The following is a 23,707-nucleotide window of genomic DNA, read 5'->3' as shown; positions in this document are numbered from 1 at the left end:
TTTGATATAGCAGTATTACACCATGTATCAACAAACAGCCACGGCCGAGCCGGATCCGAGCACAGGATTTGGTTTCAATCAGGCTCAACCTCCACCAGAGGCCCCAGACTGGGCCCCAGGATTGGATCCCCAAGATCAACAAGCTCTTTATGAAGCAAGAGAAGACCATGACGCCATTGTCGAAGAGATCCCATCAGAGAAAGACAGTCTGGGTCGCTTCTCGGTACTCTGCCTGATATTCAACCGCATGATCGGATCTGGAATCTTCAACGCTTCGTCGCAGATTTTCTACAATACCCAGAGTGTTGCCGTTACCCTACTGCTGTGGCTTTGCGGTGTTGCTGTCGCCTTATCGGGTATCATTCTCTATATCGAGTTGGGCTTGACAGTCCCAAGGTGGCAGAGACCGGATGGTACAAAGATTTCAACCCCAAGAAGTGGAGGTGAACTGCCCTACGTAAGTCTTGCGCTTCGCGAGATTATTTTGAATAAATTGCTGACAAAGTCTAGTTGAACTACTTCCTCAAGCTTCCTCGGTTTCTGGCCACATGTCTGTTCGGAGTATCCTTCCTTGTCTTTGGCAACACGGCGACCAACTCGATTGCCTTTGCTGCTGCCGTCCTTCAAGCATCAGACACCAGCCAAACAGCCGGCCGAATGGTGGCCATTGCTCTGGCTGTCAATACCTTCTCTTGTCTACTCCACAGCATGTCTCGAAAATGGGGTATCCGTCTCAACAACGTTTTAGGCTCTCTTAAAGTGATTATGCTTGTCATCATGGTCATCTTCGGACTTCGTTGGCTAAATCTGGATGTGGCAAGAGACAACTTTGATTCGAGCACATCCTTGAAGAGAGCCGATAACACTCAATGGGGAGTTTACAAGTATGCAGAGGCAATGATCTACGCAATTTTCCCTTTTGGCGGATTTCATCAGGCCAACTACGTATGTTTAACTTGTTGAATCTGCGCTCAAAACCCAGGTAACAACTAACAAATGATAGGTTCTGGCTGAGATCAAGGCACCGCACAAGAACTTTGCCCGAACATCGGGTTACGGAGTGCTGTTTATTTGCTGCCTCTTTATGACCATCACCATTCTCTATGTAGGATATCCTCTCCTTTTCTTGGCGTCAGCTCTGTTCTCTTAAACTAACAATCACTTACAAAGGCCGCCAACATCCCCAAAGCAGACCTCTTCACAGCTGACCTCGACATTGCCTTCAATTTCTTCAAGCGCACCGTCGGGTCTGGCGTAGCGGAAAGCAAAGTCAAGGCCGCCTGCGGCTCGCTCCGCGCCCTATCTGCTATCGGGAACGTCATTGTTTTCACTTTCACCGCCGCCCGTGTCAAGCAAGAAGTTGCCAAGGAAGGTGTTCTCCCTGGCAGCATTTATCTTGCTTCTTCCTATGAGTTCACCTTTCGCCATGGGTTCAGACGCATCCCAGACCATCAAGCCGGTGGGTTCTTGCATACGGAAAAGTCACCCGCTGCAGCTTTGGCGTTGCACTGGACTGTTACTTCTGTTCTAATTCTTGCCGCCATGTTGTCGACTGACAGTGTGGTGTTCTCGCATCTACCGGGTTATTCGCTTCTGTTGATGGCGTATGCTTACGGCCTGGATGTGATTTGGTTTTCGTGTATTGGGGTGGGGATGCTGTATCTTCGTTTGTGGCCGGGATCAAACTGGCGATACAAGTCCCCCATTCCGCATGTCGTGGGGGTCATTGCGGCGGTCATCTTTACTGCTACCAACATTGTGCCGCTTGTCACGATTTGGGTCTATGATCCTGCGCAGAGATATATTGCTCACTCGAGTGACAGGGTGGATTGGTTTGCGCCGCAGATGACTGCCATGGCAGTATTAGTAGCGGCGGCACTCTACTGGGTTGGCTTTAGGGGTTGGCTGTGGCAAAAGAGGGTGAGAGAGGGAGTTGTGTGGGAGGTGGTGAGGACGCCTATCTTTTGGGCTGGATCACAAGGGCAAGGTCAAGCTCAGCAGCAAGGGGGTGCTCAGGGGCAGCCGCAGCTGGTGCAGATTTATGAGATCATTCGGTTCAAGTGGAGGGTTTGGACTGGGGATGAGGAAGAGGGTTGGGGGTCCGGGAAGCCGGAGGGACCGCAGCAGGAAGGGTTCTGGGAGGGGGAGGTGCCAGTGGATAATAGTTATGGGAGTGGGGGTGGGGGTATGCTACTGGGAACAACTATGGGAGTGGGAGTGGGAACCTGCTGAACCAGAACCAACAACAGGGGTATCAAGGTCACGGGCAGGGGTATTAAGGACATTTCAGAGGCTTTTGTTTTGGTTATATTTTCTGTTTCAAGCAAATGTTGAGCTGCATATGAATCGGTGCCTCTCCTTACTCTTGTTATGCAAACCCGCCTGCTGTCAGTGTCGCTGTCCCCTCTTCATAAGAGAGAACAGTCAACACATTCAGGCCTCTGACTCGCTATCACGACGAGGACGCAAGTTATTGAACAATTGATATACCACCCCATTTCTCGCCTCTATCATCGAAGTAGTTTCTCTTCGCCCCTGGGCGCTTCGCGGTTGCGACGACATGAGGAACGACGTTGGGTCTGAACAAGGTCCTTTCAGGCAGGTATCGTGACTGATGGTTGTGTGTGACTCGCTTGGCCTCGCTTCCTTTGCCATCCCAGTCTGTTCCCGCTGGTATAATCTTGATATTGTGAAGATGAAAGGAAAATCCAAAGTGCTTTCATATATCCTCGCTGCCGCCAGTTTGTGCCATTTGGCCGGTTGGTGATGTGGCGATATTCTGGGAGCAAGCTTCATCAAACAAGAGGCGTGGTGGCGGAGTGGTCTAACGCGCAAGACTAGAAATCTTGTTCCTTCGGGAGCGTCTGTTCGAATCAGGCCCACGTCGAGATGAATATTTTTCACTTTTGGTGTGTCGTGGGGTGTGGGTTTTTTCTTGTGGTAGGGGTCCCCTCTTTTTTTTTCGGTGTTGACACTTTTGGACTTGACTCGCGGGCATAACGGTTTGTCCTTTGGGGAATCACAGTTCAATGAAGAGCTGGAAACATCAAGAGGAAAGTTAAAAATAACACTGTTTGTTTTGATAGCAGAAATATTGCGAGGGAAGCGTTTATGACCCCTGAAAGCCCCTTTTCTTATTTATACCCCGAATCGCCGTCGACACACTTTATTTGTTTTGCCACCTAAGCCGGCACATAAACAAAACAAAACTTCTCAACAACAATATCCCTCCCACAGCAGGGAGGTCATGTAAAAATCACCAAAAGCTAAGTGTGGTTTACTCTCCCGCCGGGAATTGAACCCGGGTCTCGAGCGTTGACAACTGAGAGATGACAAGCTCACATACTGACCACTATACTACGGAAGATTTATGAGTGTGGGCACCCATCGTAGCTTGTTTCCTGGGGGTGGAACTAGTGCTCATGGTGGTCGCTATCTGTTACCTACACCATCCGCATATAACACCGGGAATGGTGCGGGAAGTGGTGATTGAGTGGGTTGTGTGAGCTGTGTGAAGTTGTGTCACCACCCCACCTCCGCAGGGCAGTGTTTCGTTGATCAGAAAGTCCGTCCCGTGATTGCTGTGGTTATGGCCAGCGAAATGGTGATAAGCAAGCTCCTCCTCTGCGCTTTTGCGCAAACATTATCTTCTTCGCTTACTAGCTTACTAGCTGTATAATCATCTCCCAACTGACAGCAGAGCCTCATCTCCCCTCTATCTCATCACGCTCACTGCCCCGATGGAACTTGGCCTCTTCTTGGTGGCAAAATGAGGGGGAGACTGTCCCCCGCATTTGCCATCAAAGTCAGCACCGCCTGCAAGTTGAAACAAGGTGTTCCATCTGCAGAGGTGTCGTATAGAGGGGTCTGAGGAAGGATCTCTGCATCTGCCGTAACGTACCCATCCCCCCACTTTCAGTTCCGGGACTTTGGAGACCTTTCCTCACAGCATTCTGCGTCACGGCATTTGTGTGATGCTCGCAACTTGAACCAATTAAACAGCCTTGACTGACCGGATTTTAATGTTGTTGTCTCACACTAGCTTTGTGATATCCTAAATTGCCGTGTCCAGGTTCTTTCGTGGTGGTTGTCGTCGTTGTTGCTGTTGTTGTTGTGGTGGTGGTAGACATGAAGGATGGGGTGACGTGGTGCCATCTCCTTCGCCTCTCCGCGAACCCCTATCCCCCAAGCCAATTTAATTTGGCCGTTCATGTCTTTTATGCAATGAACATCTTTCTTGTCGCTCCTCAGCCAGCCGGATGGCCGGGAGGACCGGATAGGGTGATGCAATAGATGCCTTGATATATATATATCTCTTCAGAGCTAAGGTAGCTGGCCGCGAGGGATGCGGCCGGGATGCCTGCTGAATGTGATAAGATAAGGATGTGTAAAAAGATTATGCGGGGGAGGGGTAGTTCACGAGGGTGACGGGAGTTGGGGGCTGAAATGGAGGGGTAGGTGATGGAGCGATTGGGTTGTTTGGTTGGTTCATGAGGATGATGGTCAAGAAAAGCCTTGCATGATGTTCAACTATCGTACTGATACCCCATTCATGATCAACAGAGTAATAAAAACAAAGGAAAAATCTCGGCATGATACCCAATAATGAGTGTCCCCCCGGTCCATTGCAAATGAAATGACGAAGAATAAGAGACACGAATGATCGAGGCAATGAGATGGACAAGCATGTGAAACACGTCAAACAGACCGACAATGACCTACAAATACCGCGGGTAAATCGGAGCAGCGCCAACAGCAGCACCCATAACAGCCCCAGCAACCTGATGAAGGCCAGAGCTGGAAGTGATCTCCCTGTCTGAGACAGGATTCGTAAAGTAGGCCGAGTCAGCGCTGAAGATATCATTCCCACAGCCCAGGCCCATGTGGCTCGCATCAGCCAAGAAATTGTCCAGAGAAAGAGGTCCGCTCATCATGTCAGCCCAGAACTCTCCGCTGTGTGGGTTGTCCCTCCACTCATCCATCACTTCATTGTAACTCGCAGGCTTCACATCAACCTCTGGGCTGGATGCTCGGGCGGAAACCGACGGCGGAGGAGACGACGGCGCTGCACCTCCGGGCGGGAACAGATGCTGCTGCTCCTCCCTAAAGATCCAGGTGCGCAGGACCTGGCTTTCCACCACCTTGGCGACCTCGATCGACTTTTGGTTCATCTTCTCTGCAAAGTCCTCAAAGTACTTGTCGATGTACTGCTGCAACAGAGGCTTGATCAGTCTGGGTACCTCCTGCCGGGCAAACGTCTTGAACTCCTCCCAGTTTCTGGACGACCCTCCATTCTCGTTATCCGGGCCTGTCCCATCCGAGTCATCATAGTAGGGAGATGGAATCTTCTCGCCAGGGAAGAGAATCCGATACATCTCCCGCCACTTATCCTCCTCAGAAAGCCCAGCCTTGGCCCTAGCGTGCAAGAGCTTGTCCTTTTCCTCCGTGATGACATCAGGTATATTGTGCTTCTCAAGCTTGCACGGCTCCTCAGACCGCTGGTGATCCTTGAGAGCGGCCTCATCTTCAAACTGCTCAAAGCACCTCGCGCAAGAGTTCTTAGCCGAGTGGCGACGATATAGATGCTCCTTCACCCGGTGGACGTCCTTCCACCCGGGGCCACAGCAGGTCTTGACATGCTTGTACTTTGCCGCGTTGTGCTTAAAGAACGGACAGGCGAACCGGCGTCCCGCTGCCGGGTCTTGCTTCAGCTTCTTCTTGTTTCGCGTGTCGATAGCGTCGTCGGTGGTGGTGGTGGTGGTGGCGCCGGCAGCGGCGCGGTCGTCAACAGCAGCAGTGTCCTGGTCGTCTCTCGCCCGCTTCGCCACACGGCGCCTTGGTGCTGTTGGAACGGGGTTTTCAAGGCATTCGTCCAATTTCTTGAGGATGAGAGCCATAGATCTGTCTAGAATCTCTTTCTTTTTCTTTGCGAGGAATAACTCCGAAGGTGTCGGGTGACTTGAGCCGCGGGATGCCATGAAGTTGACAGGGTCGAATCTGTTCTACGCTGAGGACCCTGGATCTCGTGACATGAGATTCAGGCCATACGTAACGGTGGTGAATCTCTGCTCGGCTGGGTTTCTGTGTCTGAAGCTTTGTTCTGAGTGCGGGTGTTGATACTGGCGGGGGGTCACACAACCCGATGAGGTCGTGACGATGGCTTATAAGTGAGGGGAAGTTGGCCGAAGAAAGGATTGTGTTGAGCCGAGTAGCAGTCCGAATGCTGGACCACAAAATGAACTGATGCGTGTCAATAATGCTTCAAATGTGATGTCGAACCCAAATAACCTCAGCTGGGCCTGAGGAGGAAGCAAGTCTCCATTGTGAAAAACCATGAATCTGAGACGGCATTATATACATGAGCTGCGATCCGTTTGCGCAAATGCGGAGAAGAAGCAGAACTCGGGGCTTGCTATTACACACCTTTCCTCCGGCTCCTGAGAAGATCAGAGCACGCTTTCTCCAATGGCGTGCTCCCACTCGGGGCGCATGCATCGGCAGAGTTGAACCACCCCAAGGCCGTTCAAGCATTGGACAGGACATCCGATGACACGCAGTACAGGCCCAACAGGGAAAACCACGCGTGTGCCTAGTGGTATGCCTATCCATCTGCATTCTCCAGCGGTGGCTATGCGTGCGCAAGTACTTCCAAGTGCTCAAATGCGACAGATCTTTTGTCACTTGGGGATCTTCTGAGACTGTAGATAAGGCTGAGAGCGGGGAAGGGACCAACACTATTCCCAATCGGCCGGCTCGGCAGCGTGGTGTTAATGCAAGAGATACCTCGCATCGAATTGATCCGGCGATGACGCACAGGGCCCAAAATCAGGACTTGGAGAGCCGACAAAAGATTCGGAGAAACCAGGTGAAAAGATAGGACCGGTCCCTTGATCAGACACGCTCAATTGCGAACAGCAACCCGCGTCCTGAACCGAACGTGCGATGGCCAAACCGCCAACTCAGAGATATCACAGCCTCGTCAGGCAGAGCATGTCGTGGTAAAGATGAGTCGTGTGCCATTCAGGGCGCTTGTTCAAGGGTCGAACACTTGTTCTCCATGTGCTCAAACGCGTGATACTGGATAGAGCGCGTCAATATGCGACCAAGCTTCCCAAAAGGATCACCAACAACGCCAGGTAACCTCATGAAAATGGGAATAACGAGATGGAATCCAACAGATAAAAGGCGATGGTTTCCTCAAGAAACACAGACTTCCAAACCGTCAAACCAACCAACACACGCCTGAGCAGCCACCAAGCAGCCGAGAAGAAAGATAATTGCCTCCCAAACAAAACTCAAAATGTCGCAAAGAATGGGACCAGGCCTTCAGCTGTCCGGTGATGAGTAAGTTGACTTGATTCTTAATTCCAAGGAATGCGGATACTGATATTGTCGAAGAACAACGACCAGCGAACCCTCCTACTCGCTGCAAAAATATCTCCACAGCAACGGAGAAATCCAGGATCGGCTGCTGAAAGGGCTGAACATGGCCGACATCTTGAGCCGGGCCCGAGCAGTGAAGGATGAAGTTGACACCTTGATGGATGAGATCTCGCCATCGTCGGAAAGCTCGGGCTAAGCCTAGCTGGTGGTTGATAGGTGTATTTGGAACTGTATTATAGGAGTTAAGAGCTGCTAGCGAGTCAATATTACCAAACATTACTGAACTGTGTTCTGAACGGGGCCTTGTTGTGGTGCTGGCTGGGGTGGTGGTTGCGCTGGCTCGTTTGCTGACTGCTGTCCTGGTTGAGGTGCAGGCTGTGGTGCTGAAGGAGGAGGAGGAGGGGGAGGAGGAGGAGGAGGAGGAGGTAGAGGCTCAAAATTGGAAATCGGCCCAAACGCCTGGCAACCTTGTCAGTCAACAGCCTGGGAAAGATCTGATCAACTTACCGCAGAATCAAGATCAATCCAATCGGTCGTCTTCCATTTGTCCCACAGACGGTATACCAATGGGGGAGGCGGTGGTTCAGCAACTTCAGCAGGTGGATGATTCGAGAGAGCATGACGGGCCAAATCAGCTTCCCAGTGGGCACGTAATGCATCTTCCAAGAGTTGTTCATTGGGAGATTGGGCATCCGCATCATCACTGCCCCCCTGGCCTTGCCCTGCAACCTGAGCCTGGGCCTGACTCTGTTCCGCCGGCGTTCGTCCAGCCCCAGTCACTTGGCGAGCCGCCTCATCTCGAAGCTCTTCCAAGATGATGGCCCATCTACGCGAGGGGGAATAGCGATTTGTTTGTTTCAAGAGCGCGCCAATGGCCTTTTCTGCGGTCTCGGTGAGTAAGGAATCCATCTTGCCGTATCCCCTAAAGTGAGTGCCTCCGTACATGGCTTGCCGAGTTCGGATGTGCGGGAGAAGGAAAATAACGGCGGCTGCGCAGAAGCAGACGTGGTGCGCGAAGAAAATGGACTGGAAGTGGCTCTTGTCCCTCTTCTCCTGATCTCTAGCCAATGCGAGGCACATATTCAAAGCTATACGAGCGGCGTCAAGCAGTTTGCGCACAGCAGAATCGGCAGCCTGTTTCTTTTCGGCATCGGCCGAGTATGGTGCTGTCATGAATGGGCGATAGACGAGAATGGCGGCGTGGCAATGAGCCAGGGTCAAGAGAGTGGACTGTCGACGGAAAATGGTGTGCAACATGGAAGGCTTGAGATGGCACATCATGAAGGGTAGCTGCTCTTTCCACTGTTCCAACTCGTTCCCTAGTCGTGTAGCGCTCTCCAACCTCCAGTCATCGGGTATCTCGCGAAGCGTGTACACGTCTCGCATAATCTTATCGATGATCTGGTTCAACTTGGCCTGCTCAGTGCCAGCCTCCAAGTAGCAGTCGCCCAGGTGTGGCCGGAAAGGGCCTTCGGGACCCATATCTTCGTCGTTGACAGGATCCGGGAACTCCTGGTCAACTGCTTCATTGGAAAAATGGCAGGGCCTTCCAGACATCAACGAAATCTCCTTGTCAATGATGTAGGCGGTCCAAAACGTGCGCCTCTCGCACTGGATCTTTGCGTAATCTGGGTTGACTGTCATATCCCGACCCAGGCCTCGATTTCGGCCTCGTCTGCGATGGAGGCCGAGCTGAGTCAGCATGTGGACGGCATTACCAAAGATATACCAAGCTTGGCTCAGTCGACATGTGCAAAGGAGATACAGGACCTGGAGGAGACGAGCTTGGATGGATTCCAGCTTTGGTGGGCCCGGCTCAGAGTCTGTGAGACGAATGGTTGCCAGGAACAGTTGGTCTCCCATGTTGAGCGTCCAGAGACGATCCCACATCTTTTGTCTAATGGCTTCTCGCCATGGTCGGTCGTAAAACATTGTGCCAATAGACATGCACATGAGCGCAATGGTGGCTTTGGCCGGGCCGAGATCCTTCTCCAGGGGTGAGTTTGCAGTCCAGTTCTTCCATACCCTTTCCAACCAGGACTTGACGGTGGGCCGGTGTAGAAAGTGAAAGGTCTCGGTCCAGCCGTTCTGAAAAGCGTTGAGCATCTCGAACCATTTGGCCGGACTCTCAGGAAAAGCCAGCGGCAACGTAGTGTCGAAAGGCTGGTCACTAGGCGGCATGACGAGGTCGCCAGGAACACCATATTCTTGTCCGTAGCTAGTGGGTATTTTCTGGTAGCGGGCCATCCTCTCCCAGGCTTTGTGAAGAAAAGCCAGCGGTGGTGTCTCGGGATCCGCATATCGATTTGTGAGCATGTAGTTCTCGTGATCCTGAAGTGGAATGCGCCTGACTGCGAATGTACCTCCATATTCAGTAGAGTCGTTCTCCTGCAGCTCTGTTTCATCAGCCTCTGCTTCTGAGGCCTCACCCTCGCCTTCGCCTTCCTCACCGCCCTCGCCCGGTGGCATCGAGTCTCGTTGTTTTGCACGTAGCTTGAAGGTACATGCAACACGGCTGTTGAAGCAGTTCTCGCATGGTAGCTTGCCCGAGCAAGACACCTTTTGAGTTCGACAGAGATCACAGGCACGTAGAGCCCAGCTTCTGTCACGGACTTCCCTCCCAAACTCGTCAACTGGCTGGGCGAGGTTACGGGCTTGGCCATCGGCGGGAGGAGGGGGTGGTGTCTTTGCAATGCCCCTGATATAGGGTCTGTCATAGGTACACGCCCTGTCACGCTTGGTGCAGTTGTTGCATGGCTTGAAGCCACTGCATTTCATACGCTTGCCATGGCATTGATCACAGGAGCGGGAGATGCGCTGCTTCTTTTCCTTGGGAGAGTCTGTCGTCCCATTGGCATCTCCTTCGGCAGCGTTGGACTTTCGCTTGCCCTTCTTCGGACCAGGCTCGGCAATGCGTGTTTCTGGCAGGGCATTGCGGTGGACAGGGGGCGCAAAGGGCACCTCGAGCGAGGCATAGGTGGGTGGAGCAAACTGCTGCTGGGTATGTTGGTGCTGATCGACCATTATCGTCGTCGCTGTTGGCGGCCAGACTCTCGCAGCTGTCGGAGCGCGTCGACGCGTCGTTATGATCGGGTTGACGGATAGACGGCGCTAGCCCCCATCCACTCAAAATGCCACGAATTTCTCCTGTCAAAGGGTGGGGTCTGGGTTATGTGTATCATAGCTGACTAAGCTTCAAGCCTACCCGAACCGGCTAAGCTACCCGGTGGGTAAGGGTTTTTTTCGGCACTGGGATGATGGATCAGAGCTGTTGCTTGGATGTGCTCTCATCGCTATATAGTATTGTCCTCAAGTTTGGCATTTTCCTTTACTCTAGCAACCGTCAATTGTTGATTCTGGACTTCGTGGACTTCAATCAATATATCCCCGCCGTAGGCCCACGGCCGATGACAGCCGTGCGCTCCTTCCCGGTTCGGCAGTTCCTGGATTGCTCGGCCCACCATCAGCTGCCGATTGGCCACCGTGAGCTTCCATCTGGCGTCTTAGAAAGTTATCCAGACACAAGATAGTCGTGTTATCAACACCTTCAAAGACATCAATGTCTGGTCACGAGCGCTTCCTCATCTCGATCTTTTATTTTCATGCTTCTAGATAATTTCAGCCAATGTGATGGCTGTTGTATGTCAAAACGGTTTCCATCTGCCTTCCACAAGCGCTTCGATGGAATTTCACCAATTCTAGGCGAGCGGGCCCCGTGGACCGTGGGGGGTTCTTTGTTACGTCACCCGCGCAGTGATTCTCGACCTCTTTGCGCCTAGTATTTCCAACCTCCCGGCGTCCCCCGCAAACGGTGACGGTTTTGGTTTCATGCAGCGGTCACATGGAAAGCTCTAGGCGGGGTACATGGTGCATTCTACCGATATTCCATCAGTTCCGTGACTTGACCTCAATTCTAAAATATAACAGAACAGCCGCAAGCTGTTGTAATATTTTAACTCTCCCACCTTGTGTCCATTATACAGTTCACATATCGTCAACCACTCTACCACCATGTCGCCCGCTACCATTCGCCTCGGCACAGCTTCTCCCAGCACACAAGCTAGCACTCCCGAAACCATTGCTCAGCTGGAACAGATCGCCCGTCGTGCCGCATCGAAAAAGATTGACATTCTCCTGCTCCCGGAAGCTTACATTGGAGGATACCCTCGCGGAACGCACTTTGGCTGTGTCATTGGCTCGCGCACAGCCGAGGGCAGAGAAGAATATCTCCGATACTTCCAAAACGCCGTTGACTTGGGTGATACCGTTGGTGATGGAGCCGGTGCTGGGGAAGCATGGATCAAACGTGCCTTGCCGGGAGATGCTGTCCCCGGGTCGAACGAGACCAGCAAGGAGCCTGCTGCGAACAAACGGGGTGATGGTACCAGGGAACAACTCGAGAGAATTGCTCGTGAAACCGGAGTATTCATTGTCACTGGCCTGATAGAAAAGACCGGAGGGTCCATGTATTGCTCGGTTGTATATGTTTGCCCAAAGCAAGGAATCATCGGCAAGCGCAGAAAGGTCATGCCTGTTAGTTACCCCTTTTTGACCCCCTTTTCCTTTCCAATACTAACGCCCCAGACAGACCGGCACCGAACGCCTGGTATGGGCTCAAGGCTCCCCAGCCACCCTCCGCGCAGTAAGCACCACCATCCGCGGCGTCCGCATCAACCTCGGCGCAGCCATCTGCTGGGAGAACTACATGCCTTTGGTTCGACAATCCCTCTACAACCAAAACATCAACCTCTACCTCGCCCCCACCGCTGACGGGAGAGACACCTGGCTATCCCTGATGAGGACAGTAGCCATCGAAGGCCGCTGTTTCGTCATCTCCTCCAACATGGCCGTCCCCCCTCCTACTATCCCTCAACAAATTCCCAACAGCCACCCAGACTCCTCCTCCGCCATCCTAACCGAAGAACCCGATCACGAAAACTCCCACGACGACCACACCCCCATCTTCTCCGACCACCACCCCTCCCCCTTCGCACCCAAACACCACAGCAACCGCCGGGCCTCATGCCTAACAGAAGAAGGTTTTGAAATCGCCCTCCCTCGTTCAAAATCCCCCGTCACCCCCACCACCACCACAACCACACGCCGCGCCACCCCCTCCCCCACCCGCACAACCACCTCAACAGTAAACACCCTCTCCCCCTCCTCCAAGCGCAGAACCTCAGTCTTCGACAAAGACGGCAACGAGATTGTGCTCTGCTGCAAAAAGCCTTCCCACGTTACCAACTCCCAAACCCAGCCTATGGTCCCTCCCGCTCCCAAACTGACAAACTCCAGCAGCGGGGAATGGGTCTCCAGGGGTGGATCAAGCATAATCTCCCCCTTTGGAGAGGTCCTCTCCGGTCCCCAATGGGAGGATAACACCGGCCTCATCTGCACCGACGTCGACTTTGAGGATTGCATCAGGGGACGCCTGGACCTGGACACGGCGGGGAGTTACTCGAGGAATGATTCGTTCGAGTTTGGGGTCAGGGGTTTGGATTTGAGTCCTTTGCCCTATTGAACTAACTAACCAACTTTTGGCACCATATATAACAAACAGCCCCTGGGCTAAATTCATGAAATCAGTAGGTTTTTGTGTAATTGTATTGTTTGTCAGAGCTCGGGTATCATGGGTTTTTATCTTTGTATATACTCAAGAAATGAAGAAACAAACAAACAAGTCAACCCCGTCGAGTAGAAAAAAAATGCTTGCGCAATCCTTGCTATTTGTCTGTTTTAATAAAAAGTCATGAAAGAAACAAAAACAGGAATGGATATCAATACTAAAACTGAAATTGAGAGAGAACACAAACCAAGAGATGACAAAGTAAAACCCAAGGAAAACACCATTACCGCCCACTTTCCTGTCCTGTTGTTCGTTGCCATGAAACGAGACAAAATGCAACGCGTGAAACGAAAAACTCCAGACTACCTCCCTTGCCCCCAAAGAAACACAAGCCGCTGTCCCATCCCCCTTTCATGTCATGACCCCTTTACTCCTTGGTAGTCCCAGCCCCAGTGCTCCCACTCCCCCCCTCCTCTTCAACATACCCCTGCACCTCCCTCGCACTCGTCAACGGACTCGGTGCCGCGGCCACAGCACTATCCCCCCTCCCAAACCCAATACTCCCATTGATACTCTCCGCCCTCCCATGTCCCAACAGCCCGCTCCTCACACTGGCAGTATCCCTATCACCACCAACTACACTCCCAAGGCCCTGCTTCGCATAAAAGCTATTCCTCTCACTGCTCACCCCGAAATTCCCCGTCGTGGCACTGTAGATGCTCGCCCGCTCACCTCCGACCCCACCGGTCCCAGTCCTGTGGAGCCCCGGGGTGGTGGGGATGCCGGGATTTTCCAAGTTGGCGCTTAGCACGCTCAATGGCAGGGATTCCCTGCTTCCTCCCCACAGAGACGAAGGAGCCAGCGCCCGCACCGAGGCGTCTGTGTCAAATGAACGGCGGCGGCCGCGCTTGGAGGAGGAGGCAAGTGTGAGGATGGAAGCGTTGTCGGTGAGCAGGTTGTTAGCTGTGGCGGTGTGATAGGTTGTCGGGTGGCCCGTGGTGGAATTGGCGCCGGCGGTTGCGAGGTGGGCGGGGATAGCGGAGGCGGGGGAGGCGGTCGGAAAGGGCTGATTGAAGTGAATGACGTGCGAGTTGGATTGGTTGCCGTTGCTGGCTGGGGTTGTGTTTTGGGCGCCACCGCCGGCCGTGTTTGGCGCCGCGGTTTGGATTGTTGTGAGGGTTGTGGTTAAGGACCTGACGGAAGGCGCCGGGGATGAGAAGGTGCTATCGCCGCCTCGCCGGCCGTTCACGGTGTAGGTTGTGTTGGTGATTGATGGTACTCCGCGCGACGTCGCCGTCATTGATCGTGATGTCTCGTGCTCGGTCGACACGGTTGGTGCCATGGAGCGAGCTCCCACTGTGGGTGGTGGTTGCCCCTCGTCGGATATTCTGACTGAAGCATTTTGATCGCCCGACACAATGCTGAATGATCTTCTGCTAGGATCCGTGGATTCTGTGTACTGGCTCTCTCTATTCGTCGTAGCAGGCGGAAGGCGACCGGACTCGGGGTATGGGTTGTTGTTCTTGGATGGGCGCAGCTTTGCGCTGTCTTTTGTGTGTCGGTGACCCTCACCATTGGATGAAGATTTCAAATTGGCCAGTTTCTTCATCAACGTGGAGAACGGCCGTCGTCGACCTAATCGACCTGAGCGACCCAACATCATGTCAGCTTTTGCTTATCGCTAGAACGAGCGAAACAAGAGAAGGTCTGAATCACCATGAGAAGCAGTCGCAGTCTCCGTCATCGCAGTATCTGGGACGCTAGAAGCGGGGGAAAGATTTCGGCCTTGCGCAAAGAGAGGACCAGGTAGGTTGGATGCACGTAGGTGGTCGTTATCGGGGATAGCAGGTCAAGATTCTGGTCGCGGTTGCCGGAGGGGTGTTGGAATCTGGTACACGTCGGGTAGTAAAGGAAGCAGATGATATGTTGGTCGAGTGCGGCCGTTGTGGATGGGAAAAGATAAAGCGAGGCGTCGAGCAGGTTTACTTTTTGTTGCTGTCAATGGGGCGATTCATGAATTGTTTGCAAAGCCGCGTGGAGAGGTCGCACAGGCCGTGGCGTTGTCGGATCACCCAAGACGATAACTGAGTGGTTTCGCAGGTGGCGCGTAAGTGAGACGGGTGAAATGGATGGCTTGGAAGGTTGCGGGAAGAGGACGATGATGTCGGTATTGAACAATGGCAGAAGCCAAGAAGGGTCGTTGTTCTCCAGCAGAAGCTCAAGCGAAAACATCCCAAGCTTTCGGTTGTAGTTCCGCACGCTCCACGCTCCACAGGGGGTTCAGTGACGAAGCCGGGCCCAGGGTGCCGACCCAAGATGGTGTGGGGCCCATCCACAACGCTCTTGGCACAACACAGTGATCACGTGGGAGTCCATCCACACCTTCACTTTCCCATTTTACGACTCCCTTTTTGGACAGTCTTCTGCTGTTGTGTTGCATCTGATCAAGGTTGGATGCAGGACAACTCACTGGCTGGGTAGCGAGATGTCGGGTTCACAACCGCCATGTCGATACAGCAACTTCCCGGGGACGTTGTTGCTCAAATCAAATCATCCATTATCATTACCTCGCTGAACACTGCCGTCTATGGTCTGCTTCGAAATTCTTTGGATGCCAGATCTACGAAGATCAACATCTCAGTTGACTATGGGCGTGGAAGCTGCTCTGTCGAAGACAACGGTGTTGGCATTCCTCCATCCAATTTTCGGGAGGGTGGGGGACTAGGCCAACTGCACTGTACGTCATCCACCGCTCAAGCAATGTTTTGTTGTTCGGCCCAACTAACATCGTTGCTCTAGATACCTCAAAATACCCGCCGTCCGCAGACTGTCACGGCAAACATGGCGAGTTCCTGGCATCTCTAGGCGCTCTCTCTCTGTTGACCGTCACGTCACATCACCGTGATTACCGGTCACACAACTCGCTTACCATACACAAGTCCAACGTGGTGACACGGAATGTTCCAGCCCTGCCTGAGCAGCGCATATTGGGCTTTTCCAGCGGGACTCGTGTTGCCGTCCGTGATCTTTTCGGCTACCTGCCTGTCCGCGTCAAGCAAAGAGCTACAGAAGTGGAGCGACTGGGCACAAGTAGGTATTTCGACCAGTTGATCCACGAAGCCGTTGCTCTTCTGCTTGCTTGGCCAGGCGAGGTGGCTGTAAATCTCCAGGATTCGATTGCTCGAAGAACAGTGTCTCTCCAGACATCTCCACTTGCTGATATCGAGAAACACCATTTACTGTCAGCTCGGGATGTTCTTTTGCGAACACCCAAGCTTCTTCTTGCAGCGTCCTTGTTGGACCAAGAGAATCCGAAGTCGTGGGTCTCGATTGGTGCCACTGCCCCAGGCATTACCGTGAGAGGCTGCGTGTCACTGGAACCAGCAGCTACGAAGAGAGTGCAGTTCATCGCTCTCGGCATCCAGCCATCCCTCAACGAAGGTCACTCAAACTTCCTCTACGATGAAGTCAACAACGTATTTGCCAACTCCAGCTTCGGTACCATCGAAGAAGCTGGCGTTGATGACGACGGTTGTCCACAGAAGATGGCTGGCTTCACCCGCAAAGAGCTGAAGCCAAGAAAAGGCGTGGACCGATGGCCCATGTTCTTTCTCCAGATCATATTAGAGCACGAGTTGGGTTCTGTGGATGCGGATGACTTTCTAGATGAAAGCCGGCCGAATCTCTCCATCATTGTTGACCTGCTTCAAGTGATGGCATATGAGTTCTTGAAGAAGCACATGTTTCGACCAAGGTCTGTTCACGCCATTAAGCAGCTCAAAACTGGAACGGTCTCTGGTTCTGATTTTGCTTTCGAGACGAACCGAAAATCAGCTTCGCAGCTGCCGGTAGCCAGGTCTGCTTCGAGACTAAGTGTTCGCACAAAGGCTTCAAGGAAGTCGACCACACGGGACACCGAGACACGCTCTGCATCACCATTTTCATCATGGCCCAAAACCAAGCATGTCGTCCAGCCACAAACTGAACTCAAGAGAGCAGCGTCATTGCCTATGGGTCGCACCTCGAGTGGCACGTCTCTAGCCGGCTGTTCCAATGCCATCTCGGATGATTCAGAGATAGTTGAAAAGCCGCATGATCCAGTCGCAGATACATCTGCTGAGCCAATGATCTGGATTGACCCTGTTACCAAAATCAAGTCGATAATTGATCCACGGACTGGTTTTGCGATGAGACCCAAACCAGGTTCCAATAAAAGGCCGAGCCTTGATCGGAGAAGAAGCTCAACAGCGCTCAGGGACTGGAAACCTAGCACAAACACCCGGGGCCGGTCCTTTTTCCTGCCAACGGAACGGCCCATCCCTAGGCTACCCCAGGAATCAGACACGCTTGGCTGCGAAGGAGGTGAACATGGCTGCCATGGGCTTGGGGTAATTACCCTCGAGAACAGCAATAACAGTGTTTCGACTGCTCTGGAAGGGAGAATATCCAAAGACACGCTACGAAAAGCCGAAGTGGTGAATCAAGTGGATGAAAAGTTTGTGTTGGTGAAAGTCTTCAACCAGGCTGGAACAGTCCACAGGAGAGATCTCGTCGATTCTCCGCTGCTGGTAATCATAGACCAACATGCCGCTGACGAGCGTTACCGGGTTGAAGCTCTGCTGAAAGAGTACTTCGTGCCGGACCCAGATGACGGCAGGAGCTTGGTGGCAGCCAGAACACATTTGGACAAGAAGTTGTTCTTTGACTTGTCTAGGCAAGAAGGAGAGCTGCTTGTGAGGTTCAAAAGACATTTTGCTTATTGGGGTGTTATCTACGACGTGACAACTCAAGACCAGGCATCGAGGGTCACGGTGGAAGTTCAGGCCTTGCCGCCCAGTATAGTGGAACGGTGCCGTCTTGATCCCAGGCTTCTTGTTGAACTGCTCCGGAATGAGATCTGGAAGCTGCATGAAAACCCCAGCAAACAGGCTGGCATCGTGCCACGGCTCCCGATCGGTGACGAGGCCGATCATCAGTGGTTCTCCAGGTTCCACAACTGTCCAGAGGGAATCATTGAGTTGATCCACTCCAGGGCTTGCCGAAGTAAGTTCGCCTTGGTAGGCTACTAGTGACAAAGGCTGAAGCTAACCGGTAATTTCAGGCAGTATCATGTTCAATGACGTCCTGACCAAGGAGCAATGCTTTCAGCTTGTGCAGAAACTGGCTACATGCGCCTTCCCGTTCCAATGTGCCCACGGCAGGCCGTCGATGGTGCCTCTGGTGCATCTCGGGCCGAGCAGCAGTGTCGGGTCTTTCGGCATGGCCAGGGAAAAGAATGGGAAGAAACGGCTGTTGTGTGATATCCGGAAGTGGAAGGACAGTGTGGGAAGGGCGAATCAGACCTGAGAGCATAACTGTGTAGTAGCACAATAGTAAGGGTGTGGTGATTCTTTTGGCAAAATGGGATAAGACGGAATGAGTCACACTTGGGGCAACCCACCTTTGTAAAGACCGTTTCGGACCCTGATATTCAACAACAACAGCTCAACAAGCTGCGTGGCGCAGCGGAAGCGCGCCGGGCTCATAACCCGGAGGTCACTCGATCGAAACGAGTCGCAGCTAACTCTTTTGCAATTTTTTTTTCACAATTCAACTCTTTTGCGGGCCTCCCTCGAGGATCTTTTCATTTTTGGTAGCTTTCTGGGGTTGGCTTGTTACTGAGCTGCCTTACTGGGTTAGGGTTACTTTGAGATAATGGTTATCTAATCAATTGCCAAGGCCCTGTGTGGGGAGCTTGGAGCTCCAACCCCAACAAGGTCCCCAAACAGGCGTCACAAGCTCTCCAGGCCGCACATCAACAACTGGAGCGCATTCGTAGACATATTCTCTACTTTGCGCCCTTCCTTTTTTTCTCTTCACCGCTCCAAGTTGACCTCATAGAGCAGCGCAAAAGCTGAAAGATGCCACCATGGCGCTAACGGTTTGTCGTTCCCTTTCCCATGCTCTTTTACATCTGTCCCAGCGACGACTAACACGATGTCTGTCTGTCAATTAGTGGCGCTCCTTTGACTTCTTCGAGTCGACCCCCATCACCCCCTCGGACCCGACCTCGCGCTCCTTCTTCGACAACCCTTCCCACTTCTCCCAGTCCATCGCCTCTGTCTGCTCCGGGTCGGAATCCTTGTTCCTAGGCGGCTTCGACGGCACGGTGCGGATCATCGGGCCCAACTTCAAAATCTTGAGGGAGTTCACCGCCTACGACAATGGCTCCTCGGTCACGCACATGCGGCAGGTGGAAGGGACGAGTTTGCTGGTTACGATTGGGGAGGGGGGCACGGGGGAGGATCTGGAGCCGGGGCAGCCGGTGGTGAGGGTGTGGAGTTTGGATAAGGTTAACAAAAAGGATGGGAACCCCGGGTTGCTGAGTAGTGTCGTCGTGAATAACGGGAAGAGGCCTTTTCCCATTTCGGCGTTTACGGCGACGGATGATCTGACGCAGTTGGCGGTTGGGTTTGCGAATGGGGCGGTGGTGGTGGTGAGGGGGGATTTGATTCATGATTTGGGGACGAAGCAGAGGGTGATTTATGAGAGTGATGAGCCGATTACGGGGGTGGAGATGCATGTTGATGGTGGGGTGGGGTTGACGACGCTGTTTGTGGCTACGACGGCGAGGGTGTTGAAAGTGGTGATCAGTGGGAAGGGGCATGGGCAACCCCCTAAAACGGTGGAGGATGAGGGGTGTGGGGTGGGTTGTATGGTTGTTGATAAGAGGACGGGGGAGATTGTGGTGGCGAGGGAGGATGCCGTGTATTATTACACGCTGGAGGGGAGGGGGCCGCCGACGGCGTATGAGGGGGCGAAGAAGCTGGTTGCCGTGTATGGGGACTATGTTGCGGTGGTGTCGCCGCCGACGCCGGCGGGGGAGGCGGATACGACGAGGAGGAGGTTTTGGGGGGGTGCGGCGGATAGTATTTATACTTTTACGTTGATACATCCGGAGCTGAGGATTATTGCGCACAGTGAGACAGTGTTGGCGGATGTGAAGCATATTTTTGCGTTGTGGGGGGATTTGTATATGCTGACGCTGGATGGAAAGGTTTGTTGCTCTTGGGAAGTAGGAGAGGATGATGGCTAATGTGACGATAAACAGATCTTCCGGTATCATGAAAAGACACTGCAGCAACGGTTGGACATGCTCTATCAGCGCAATCTCTATACCCTTGCCGTGGACCTTGCTCAAAAGTGCGGGATGGACGCTCAGCAACAGAATATCATTTACCGGAAATATGGGGATTACCTTTACCAAAAGGGCAATTACGACGAGGCCATGACACAGTACATCAAAGCCATAGACAGCACAGAGCCATCACAGGTCATCCGAAAGTTCCTCGACACGCAGAGGATACACAACTTGATCGAGTATCTGGAGGAGTTGCATGAGCATCACAGGGCGACATCAGATCACACAACTCTGTTGCTGAACTGTTATGCCAAGCTGAAGGATATTGACAAGCTGGAAAAGTTCATCAAGTCTGAAGGGGATCTCAAGTTTGACCTTGATACAGCTATCTCGATGTGCCGGCAGGGTGGCTACTACGAGCAAGCAGCATATCTTGCCAAGAAGCACGGGGAGCATGATCTCGTGGTGGATATCCTCATCGAGGATTCTCATGCCTACAATGAGGCGCTGGATTTCATCTGGCATCTGGATCCAGAGACAGCACACCCCTGTCTGATGAAGTATGCCCGTGTTCTGATCGAACACTGCCCAACGGATGCTACGCAGCTCTTCATCGACTATCACACCGGCAAGTATAAGCCACGAGTGGATGCCCCCATCACAGCCGAGGCCGCCCCTGTAACGACAAACGGAGGGTTTGCAGCGGGAGCGGCCAATGCCGTTTCCAACCTCAGCAGTTTGCTACCACTGCCGTACATGAACACGGCGGTGCTAGCAAGCAATAACAATGCCAATGCAAAGCCAACAGTGGGCGACATGTCCCTCAAGCAAGAGTCCATCGCCATCAAGTACACCCCTCCCAAACCACGAACGGCCTTTTCATCCTTTATCGACCACCCAGACGAGTTCATCGTCTTTCTCGAAGCCTGCCTCCAAGATGACGCCCTGTCAAAAGAAGACAAGACGGACATTTACACCACCCTGTTTGAGATGTACCTCCACAAATCCAACGAAAAGAAATCCGACGCCCACCGCGAGAAGTGGGAGGCCAAGGCCAAGTCCCTGATCGAAGCCGACAAATCCCTACCAGCAACGCAAGAGAAACCCCAGATTGAAAACTCCAACGTCCTTTTGCTCTCTCACCTTTCCAACTTTAGGGATGGAACCACGTTGGTGAAGGAGCAGTCGGGTTTGCTGTTTGACATTTTTCGCTCTTATACATCAGCAAAGGACACCAAGGGGGCGATCAAGGCGCTGGCAAAATACGGGCCGGAAGAACCGCAACTCTACCCCGCGGCGTTGTCGTATCTGACGTCTGACGCGAAGATTCTTGACGAAGCAGGGCCGGATGAGCTGGCGGCTGTGCTGGATAGGATTGATAAGGGGGGGTTGATGGCCCCGCTGCAGGTGGTGCAGACACTGTCGAAGAACAGTGTCGCGAGCATGGGGATGATCAAACCCTACCTGGCCAAGAGGATAGAGGCTGAGCGGTTGGACATTCAAGAAAACAAACGGGTGGTCAGCCAGTTCAGGACGGAGACGATGGCGAGGAGGCAGGAGATTGCTGATCTGGGGGGGAAGCCGGCCGTGTTTCAGGCTACGAGATGTGGGCAGTGTGGTGGGGGGTTGGAGTTGCCGGTGGTGCACTTTTTGTGCAAGCATAGTTTTCACAGGAGGTGTTTGCGGGTTACGGGGGGAGGGGAGGGGGAGGATAATGTGGGGGAGTGTCCGATCTGCGTGGTGGATAATGCGACGATCAGGGCGTTGAAGAAGAGCCAGGAAGAGAATAGCGAGAGGCATGAGTTGTTTAGGGCTGATTTGGAGGGGAGTGAGGATCGGTTCAAGACGGTGGCAGAATGGTTTGGAAGGGGGGTGATGGGGGCGGGGGGGGAGTAGATGGGGAGGGTATGATAATGATCATGTTGGTTTTTTGGGATCGGATGTTTTTTTTTCTGATGTTATTGCTTATCTACCACATACCATCCGTACTCGGGCTTGCCAAACATAAACGCAGCATGGTCGAAGACCAAAGGCTTGCCCCCATCCCTACAATGCTTCAGCTCCTTGAGCTTCGTCTTTAAACTCTTGTTGATCCCCCTTATCGGTCCCGTCGCCAACATGTCGTTCCCCAACAACCACTTGCATATGTTCCCCACGCTCTCGTTGCGGAGGGTCAGCAACTTGCCGTTCTCGATGCGAAAGTTGATGTAGTGTTTCCACTCGCGGAGGTCGCAGTACTTGGGGACTTCGTGGATTTTTTGCTTCAACAAAAAGTTGAGCGAGGCGGTGTGGTCCTCGGAGCGGAAGAGGGGGGAGTCGATGTGGAGGTCGAGGATTTCTGAGTGGCGGGCTGTGAGAGTGACGAAGAACTAGAAGGGGGGTTAGGTTACCGGTGGTAGAGGGAACAAAAAAGGGTTGGGCTTACGTTTGATGGAGGGTGGGGACGTGGTCGGGGGTCTTCGGGGGTTGGGTGGGAGGCGAGGCGGAATTTAGGGGTGGATTCCCAGAGCCATTTTGGGGACTGATGGTGATGTTAGTATTTGGCGTAGGGTAAGGTAGGGAGGAGAACGGACCAGTAGCTCTTGAACTCCTTTCCAAATATTGTCATGATTCAGCGCCTCTTGCTGTTCCACCTTTTTCACCTCAGCCGACTGGCTATCCGGATACATGGTCATGAACTGGTCGATAACGGCCTTGTAGAAGTCGGCATTATCCTCCACTCCCACGTTGCAGACTGGGCTCCGGACACTTTCCACGCCCTGGGCGGCGATATATGGTGCTGCTGGGCTGCGCAACAACCCCGAGATATCGCTCAAGTCAGAGTTGAGAAGTAATGTACCATGGTGCAACGCACGCTTGCCCGTCAATTTGTACGCTGAACCCGAGATTTTGTATGTCGACGGCGCAGGCTCGGGTCCTTCGGCATCTTGCGCTTCCTGAACAATATCATGTCTTTCGTTGACCTTGACACCCTTTATTCCCATATTCTTCAGCGCTTCCACCACCATGAGCGCGTGCTTATCCCTATCGAAGACATCCTTGGGGCAGATGACGGACCAGTTCGCGTTGCCGTGATCATGGACGACGGTTCCCCCTCCTGAGCGCCGGCGGACGAGGTGGTGCTTGAGCTGGCCGAATTTTATTCTTGTCTGTGCTAGTTGTGGAAGATTGACTTCGGTCCAGGGGTTTTGGTTGCGGCCAATGACCACGCATGGGTCGTTTGTGTAGAGGAAGAGGATGATCGAGTCGGGGTCGGACTTTTCGAGGAGGTGGTGCTCGATGGAGAGGTTGAGGTATGGGTTGGCTGAGCTGGAGGTGTAGATTTGGAACTTTTGGGAGATTGCTTTGGTGGTTATCGGCCGAGCGTGCCTCGTTGATAATATGGAGCGTATGCGCCAGGCATTTCGGAGGGCAGGTGTGGCCATTGGAAGGACCTGGGGGATGTTGGAGGGGGGGTGTCTGCGAAGTTAAGGTACATAAATAAAAAGAACCTCAACGGCCTGTACCAAAAAAGGGCAGCCGGGGGCCCGGGAACCAGGAACGGCCAGGGATTCGCTAGCGCCTCTTCCCCCCCGGCACGGGACTGTTGATCCCTGCGACATAGCCAAGAAGCACCCAAGTCAAATCGATGCGGGGAG

General features: G+C 53.1%; 8 protein-coding genes and 3 non-coding genes across 11 annotated transcripts; 4 read left to right on the top strand and 7 right to left on the bottom strand.

The window, feature by feature from the left end:
- Positions 1–22: 22 nt before the first annotated feature.
- Positions 23–2,510, top strand: QC761_309850 (uncharacterized protein; the record flags this gene model as incomplete). Its single annotated transcript, XM_062878132.1, has 4 exons — positions 23–457; positions 511–945; positions 1,004–1,105; positions 1,171–2,510. 4 exons carry the CDS (start codon positions 23–25, stop codon positions 2,230–2,232), a joined length of 2,034 nt encoding a protein of 677 aa, XP_062733971.1. The 3' UTR covers positions 2,233–2,510.
- A 295-nt stretch (positions 2,511–2,805) lies between these two features.
- Positions 2,806–2,887, bottom strand: QC761_0058450. The gene has a single exon. It is a non-coding gene; the product is annotated as a tRNA-Ser (tRNA).
- A 393-nt stretch (positions 2,888–3,280) lies between these two features.
- Positions 3,281–3,367, bottom strand: QC761_0058440. The gene has a single exon. It is a non-coding gene; the product is annotated as a tRNA-Asp (tRNA).
- A 1,351-nt stretch (positions 3,368–4,718) lies between these two features.
- On the bottom strand, positions 4,719–5,978 carry QC761_309840 (uncharacterized protein; the record flags this gene model as incomplete). The annotated part of the gene is made up of 1 exon (XM_062878131.1): positions 4,719–5,978. The coding sequence occupies one exon, from the start codon at positions 5,976–5,978 to the stop codon at positions 4,719–4,721; it is 1,260 nt and encodes a 419-aa protein (XP_062733970.1).
- Positions 5,979–7,659: 1,681 nt separating this feature from the next.
- Positions 7,660–10,407, bottom strand: QC761_309830 (uncharacterized protein; the record flags this gene model as incomplete). The annotated part of the gene is given in 3 exon segments (XM_062878130.1): positions 7,660–7,766; positions 7,779–7,842; positions 7,891–10,407. The coding sequence occupies 3 exon segments, from the start codon at positions 10,405–10,407 to the stop codon at positions 7,660–7,662; spliced, it is 2,688 nt and encodes an 895-aa protein (XP_062733969.1).
- A 296-nt stretch (positions 10,408–10,703) lies between these two features.
- On the top strand, positions 10,704–13,178 carry QC761_309820 (uncharacterized protein). Its single transcript, XM_062878129.1, has 2 exons — positions 10,704–11,916; positions 11,972–13,178. Exons 1-2 carry the CDS (start codon positions 11,395–11,397, stop codon positions 12,902–12,904), a joined length of 1,455 nt encoding a protein of 484 aa, XP_062733968.1. The 5' UTR covers positions 10,704–11,394; the 3' UTR covers positions 12,905–13,178.
- Positions 12,945–15,238, bottom strand: QC761_309810 (uncharacterized protein). Its single transcript, XM_062878128.1, has 2 exons — positions 14,666–15,238; positions 12,945–14,593 (listed from the first exon to the last, which is right to left on the bottom strand). The coding sequence occupies exons 1-2, from the start codon at positions 14,691–14,693 to the stop codon at positions 13,377–13,379; spliced, it is 1,245 nt and encodes a 414-aa protein (XP_062733967.1). The 5' UTR covers positions 14,694–15,238; the 3' UTR covers positions 12,945–13,376.
- A 93-nt stretch (positions 15,239–15,331) lies between these two features.
- MLH3 (DNA mismatch repair protein) lies at positions 15,332–18,295 on the top strand (the record flags this gene model as incomplete). Its single annotated transcript, XM_062878127.1, has 3 exons — positions 15,332–15,686; positions 15,749–17,992; positions 18,051–18,295. The coding sequence occupies exons 1-3, from the start codon at positions 15,455–15,457 to the stop codon at positions 18,293–18,295; spliced, it is 2,721 nt and encodes a 906-aa protein (XP_062733966.1). The 5' UTR covers positions 15,332–15,454.
- Positions 18,296–18,439: 144 nt separating this feature from the next.
- QC761_0058380 lies at positions 18,440–18,511 on the bottom strand. Its single transcript has one exon. It is a non-coding gene; the product is annotated as a tRNA-Met (tRNA).
- Positions 18,512–18,857: 346 nt separating this feature from the next.
- VPS11 (Vacuolar protein sorting-associated protein 11) lies at positions 18,858–21,965 on the top strand (the record flags this gene model as incomplete). Its single annotated transcript, XM_062878126.1, has 3 exons — positions 18,858–18,869; positions 18,945–19,985; positions 20,040–21,965. The coding sequence occupies 3 exons, from the start codon at positions 18,858–18,860 to the stop codon at positions 21,963–21,965; spliced, it is 2,979 nt and encodes a 992-aa protein (XP_062733965.1).
- Positions 21,966–23,704, bottom strand: QC761_309780 (uncharacterized protein). The gene is made up of 3 exons (XM_062878125.1): positions 22,643–23,704; positions 22,495–22,590; positions 21,966–22,438 (listed from the first exon to the last, which is right to left on the bottom strand). The coding sequence occupies exons 1-3, from the start codon at positions 23,492–23,494 to the stop codon at positions 22,028–22,030; spliced, it is 1,359 nt and encodes a 452-aa protein (XP_062733964.1). The 5' UTR covers positions 23,495–23,704; the 3' UTR covers positions 21,966–22,027.
- Positions 23,705–23,707: the final 3 nt, after the last annotated feature.

This window comes from Podospora bellae-mahoneyi, chromosome 3 (genome assembly GCF_035222275.1).
Source record: "Podospora bellae-mahoneyi strain CBS 112042 chromosome 3, whole genome shotgun sequence".
Taxonomy (NCBI): domain Eukaryota; kingdom Fungi; phylum Ascomycota; class Sordariomycetes; order Sordariales; family Podosporaceae; genus Podospora; species Podospora bellae-mahoneyi.
The sequence above is the reverse complement of the archived record's forward strand: the minus strand, read 5'-3'. Positions and strand labels throughout refer to the sequence as shown.

Coding starts and splice junctions, on each gene's coding strand:
- QC761_309780 (XM_062878125.1), bottom strand. CDS start 23,494: ATGGCCACACCTGCCCTCCGAAATGCCTGGCGCATACGCTCCATATTA. Junction 22,591..22,642: donor AAGGAGTTCAAGAGCTACTG/GTCCGTTCTCCT, acceptor CATCACCATCAG/TCCCCAAAATGGCTCTGGGA. Junction 22,439..22,494: donor GTCCCCACCCTCCATCAAAC/GTAAGCCCAACC, acceptor CCCCCCTTCTAG/TTCTTCGTCACTCTCACAGC.
- QC761_309810 (XM_062878128.1), bottom strand. CDS start 14,693: ATGACGGAGACTGCGACTGCTTCTCATG. Junction 14,594..14,665: donor GACTGCGACTGCTTCTCATG/GTGATTCAGACC, acceptor TGGGTCGCTCAG/GTCGATTAGGTCGACGACGG.
- QC761_309820 (XM_062878129.1), top strand. CDS start 11,395: ATGTCGCCCGCTACCATTCGCCTCGGCACAGCTTCTCCCAGCACACAA. Junction 11,917..11,971: donor AGCGCAGAAAGGTCATGCCT/GTTAGTTACCCC, acceptor CGCCCCAGACAG/ACCGGCACCGAACGCCTGGT.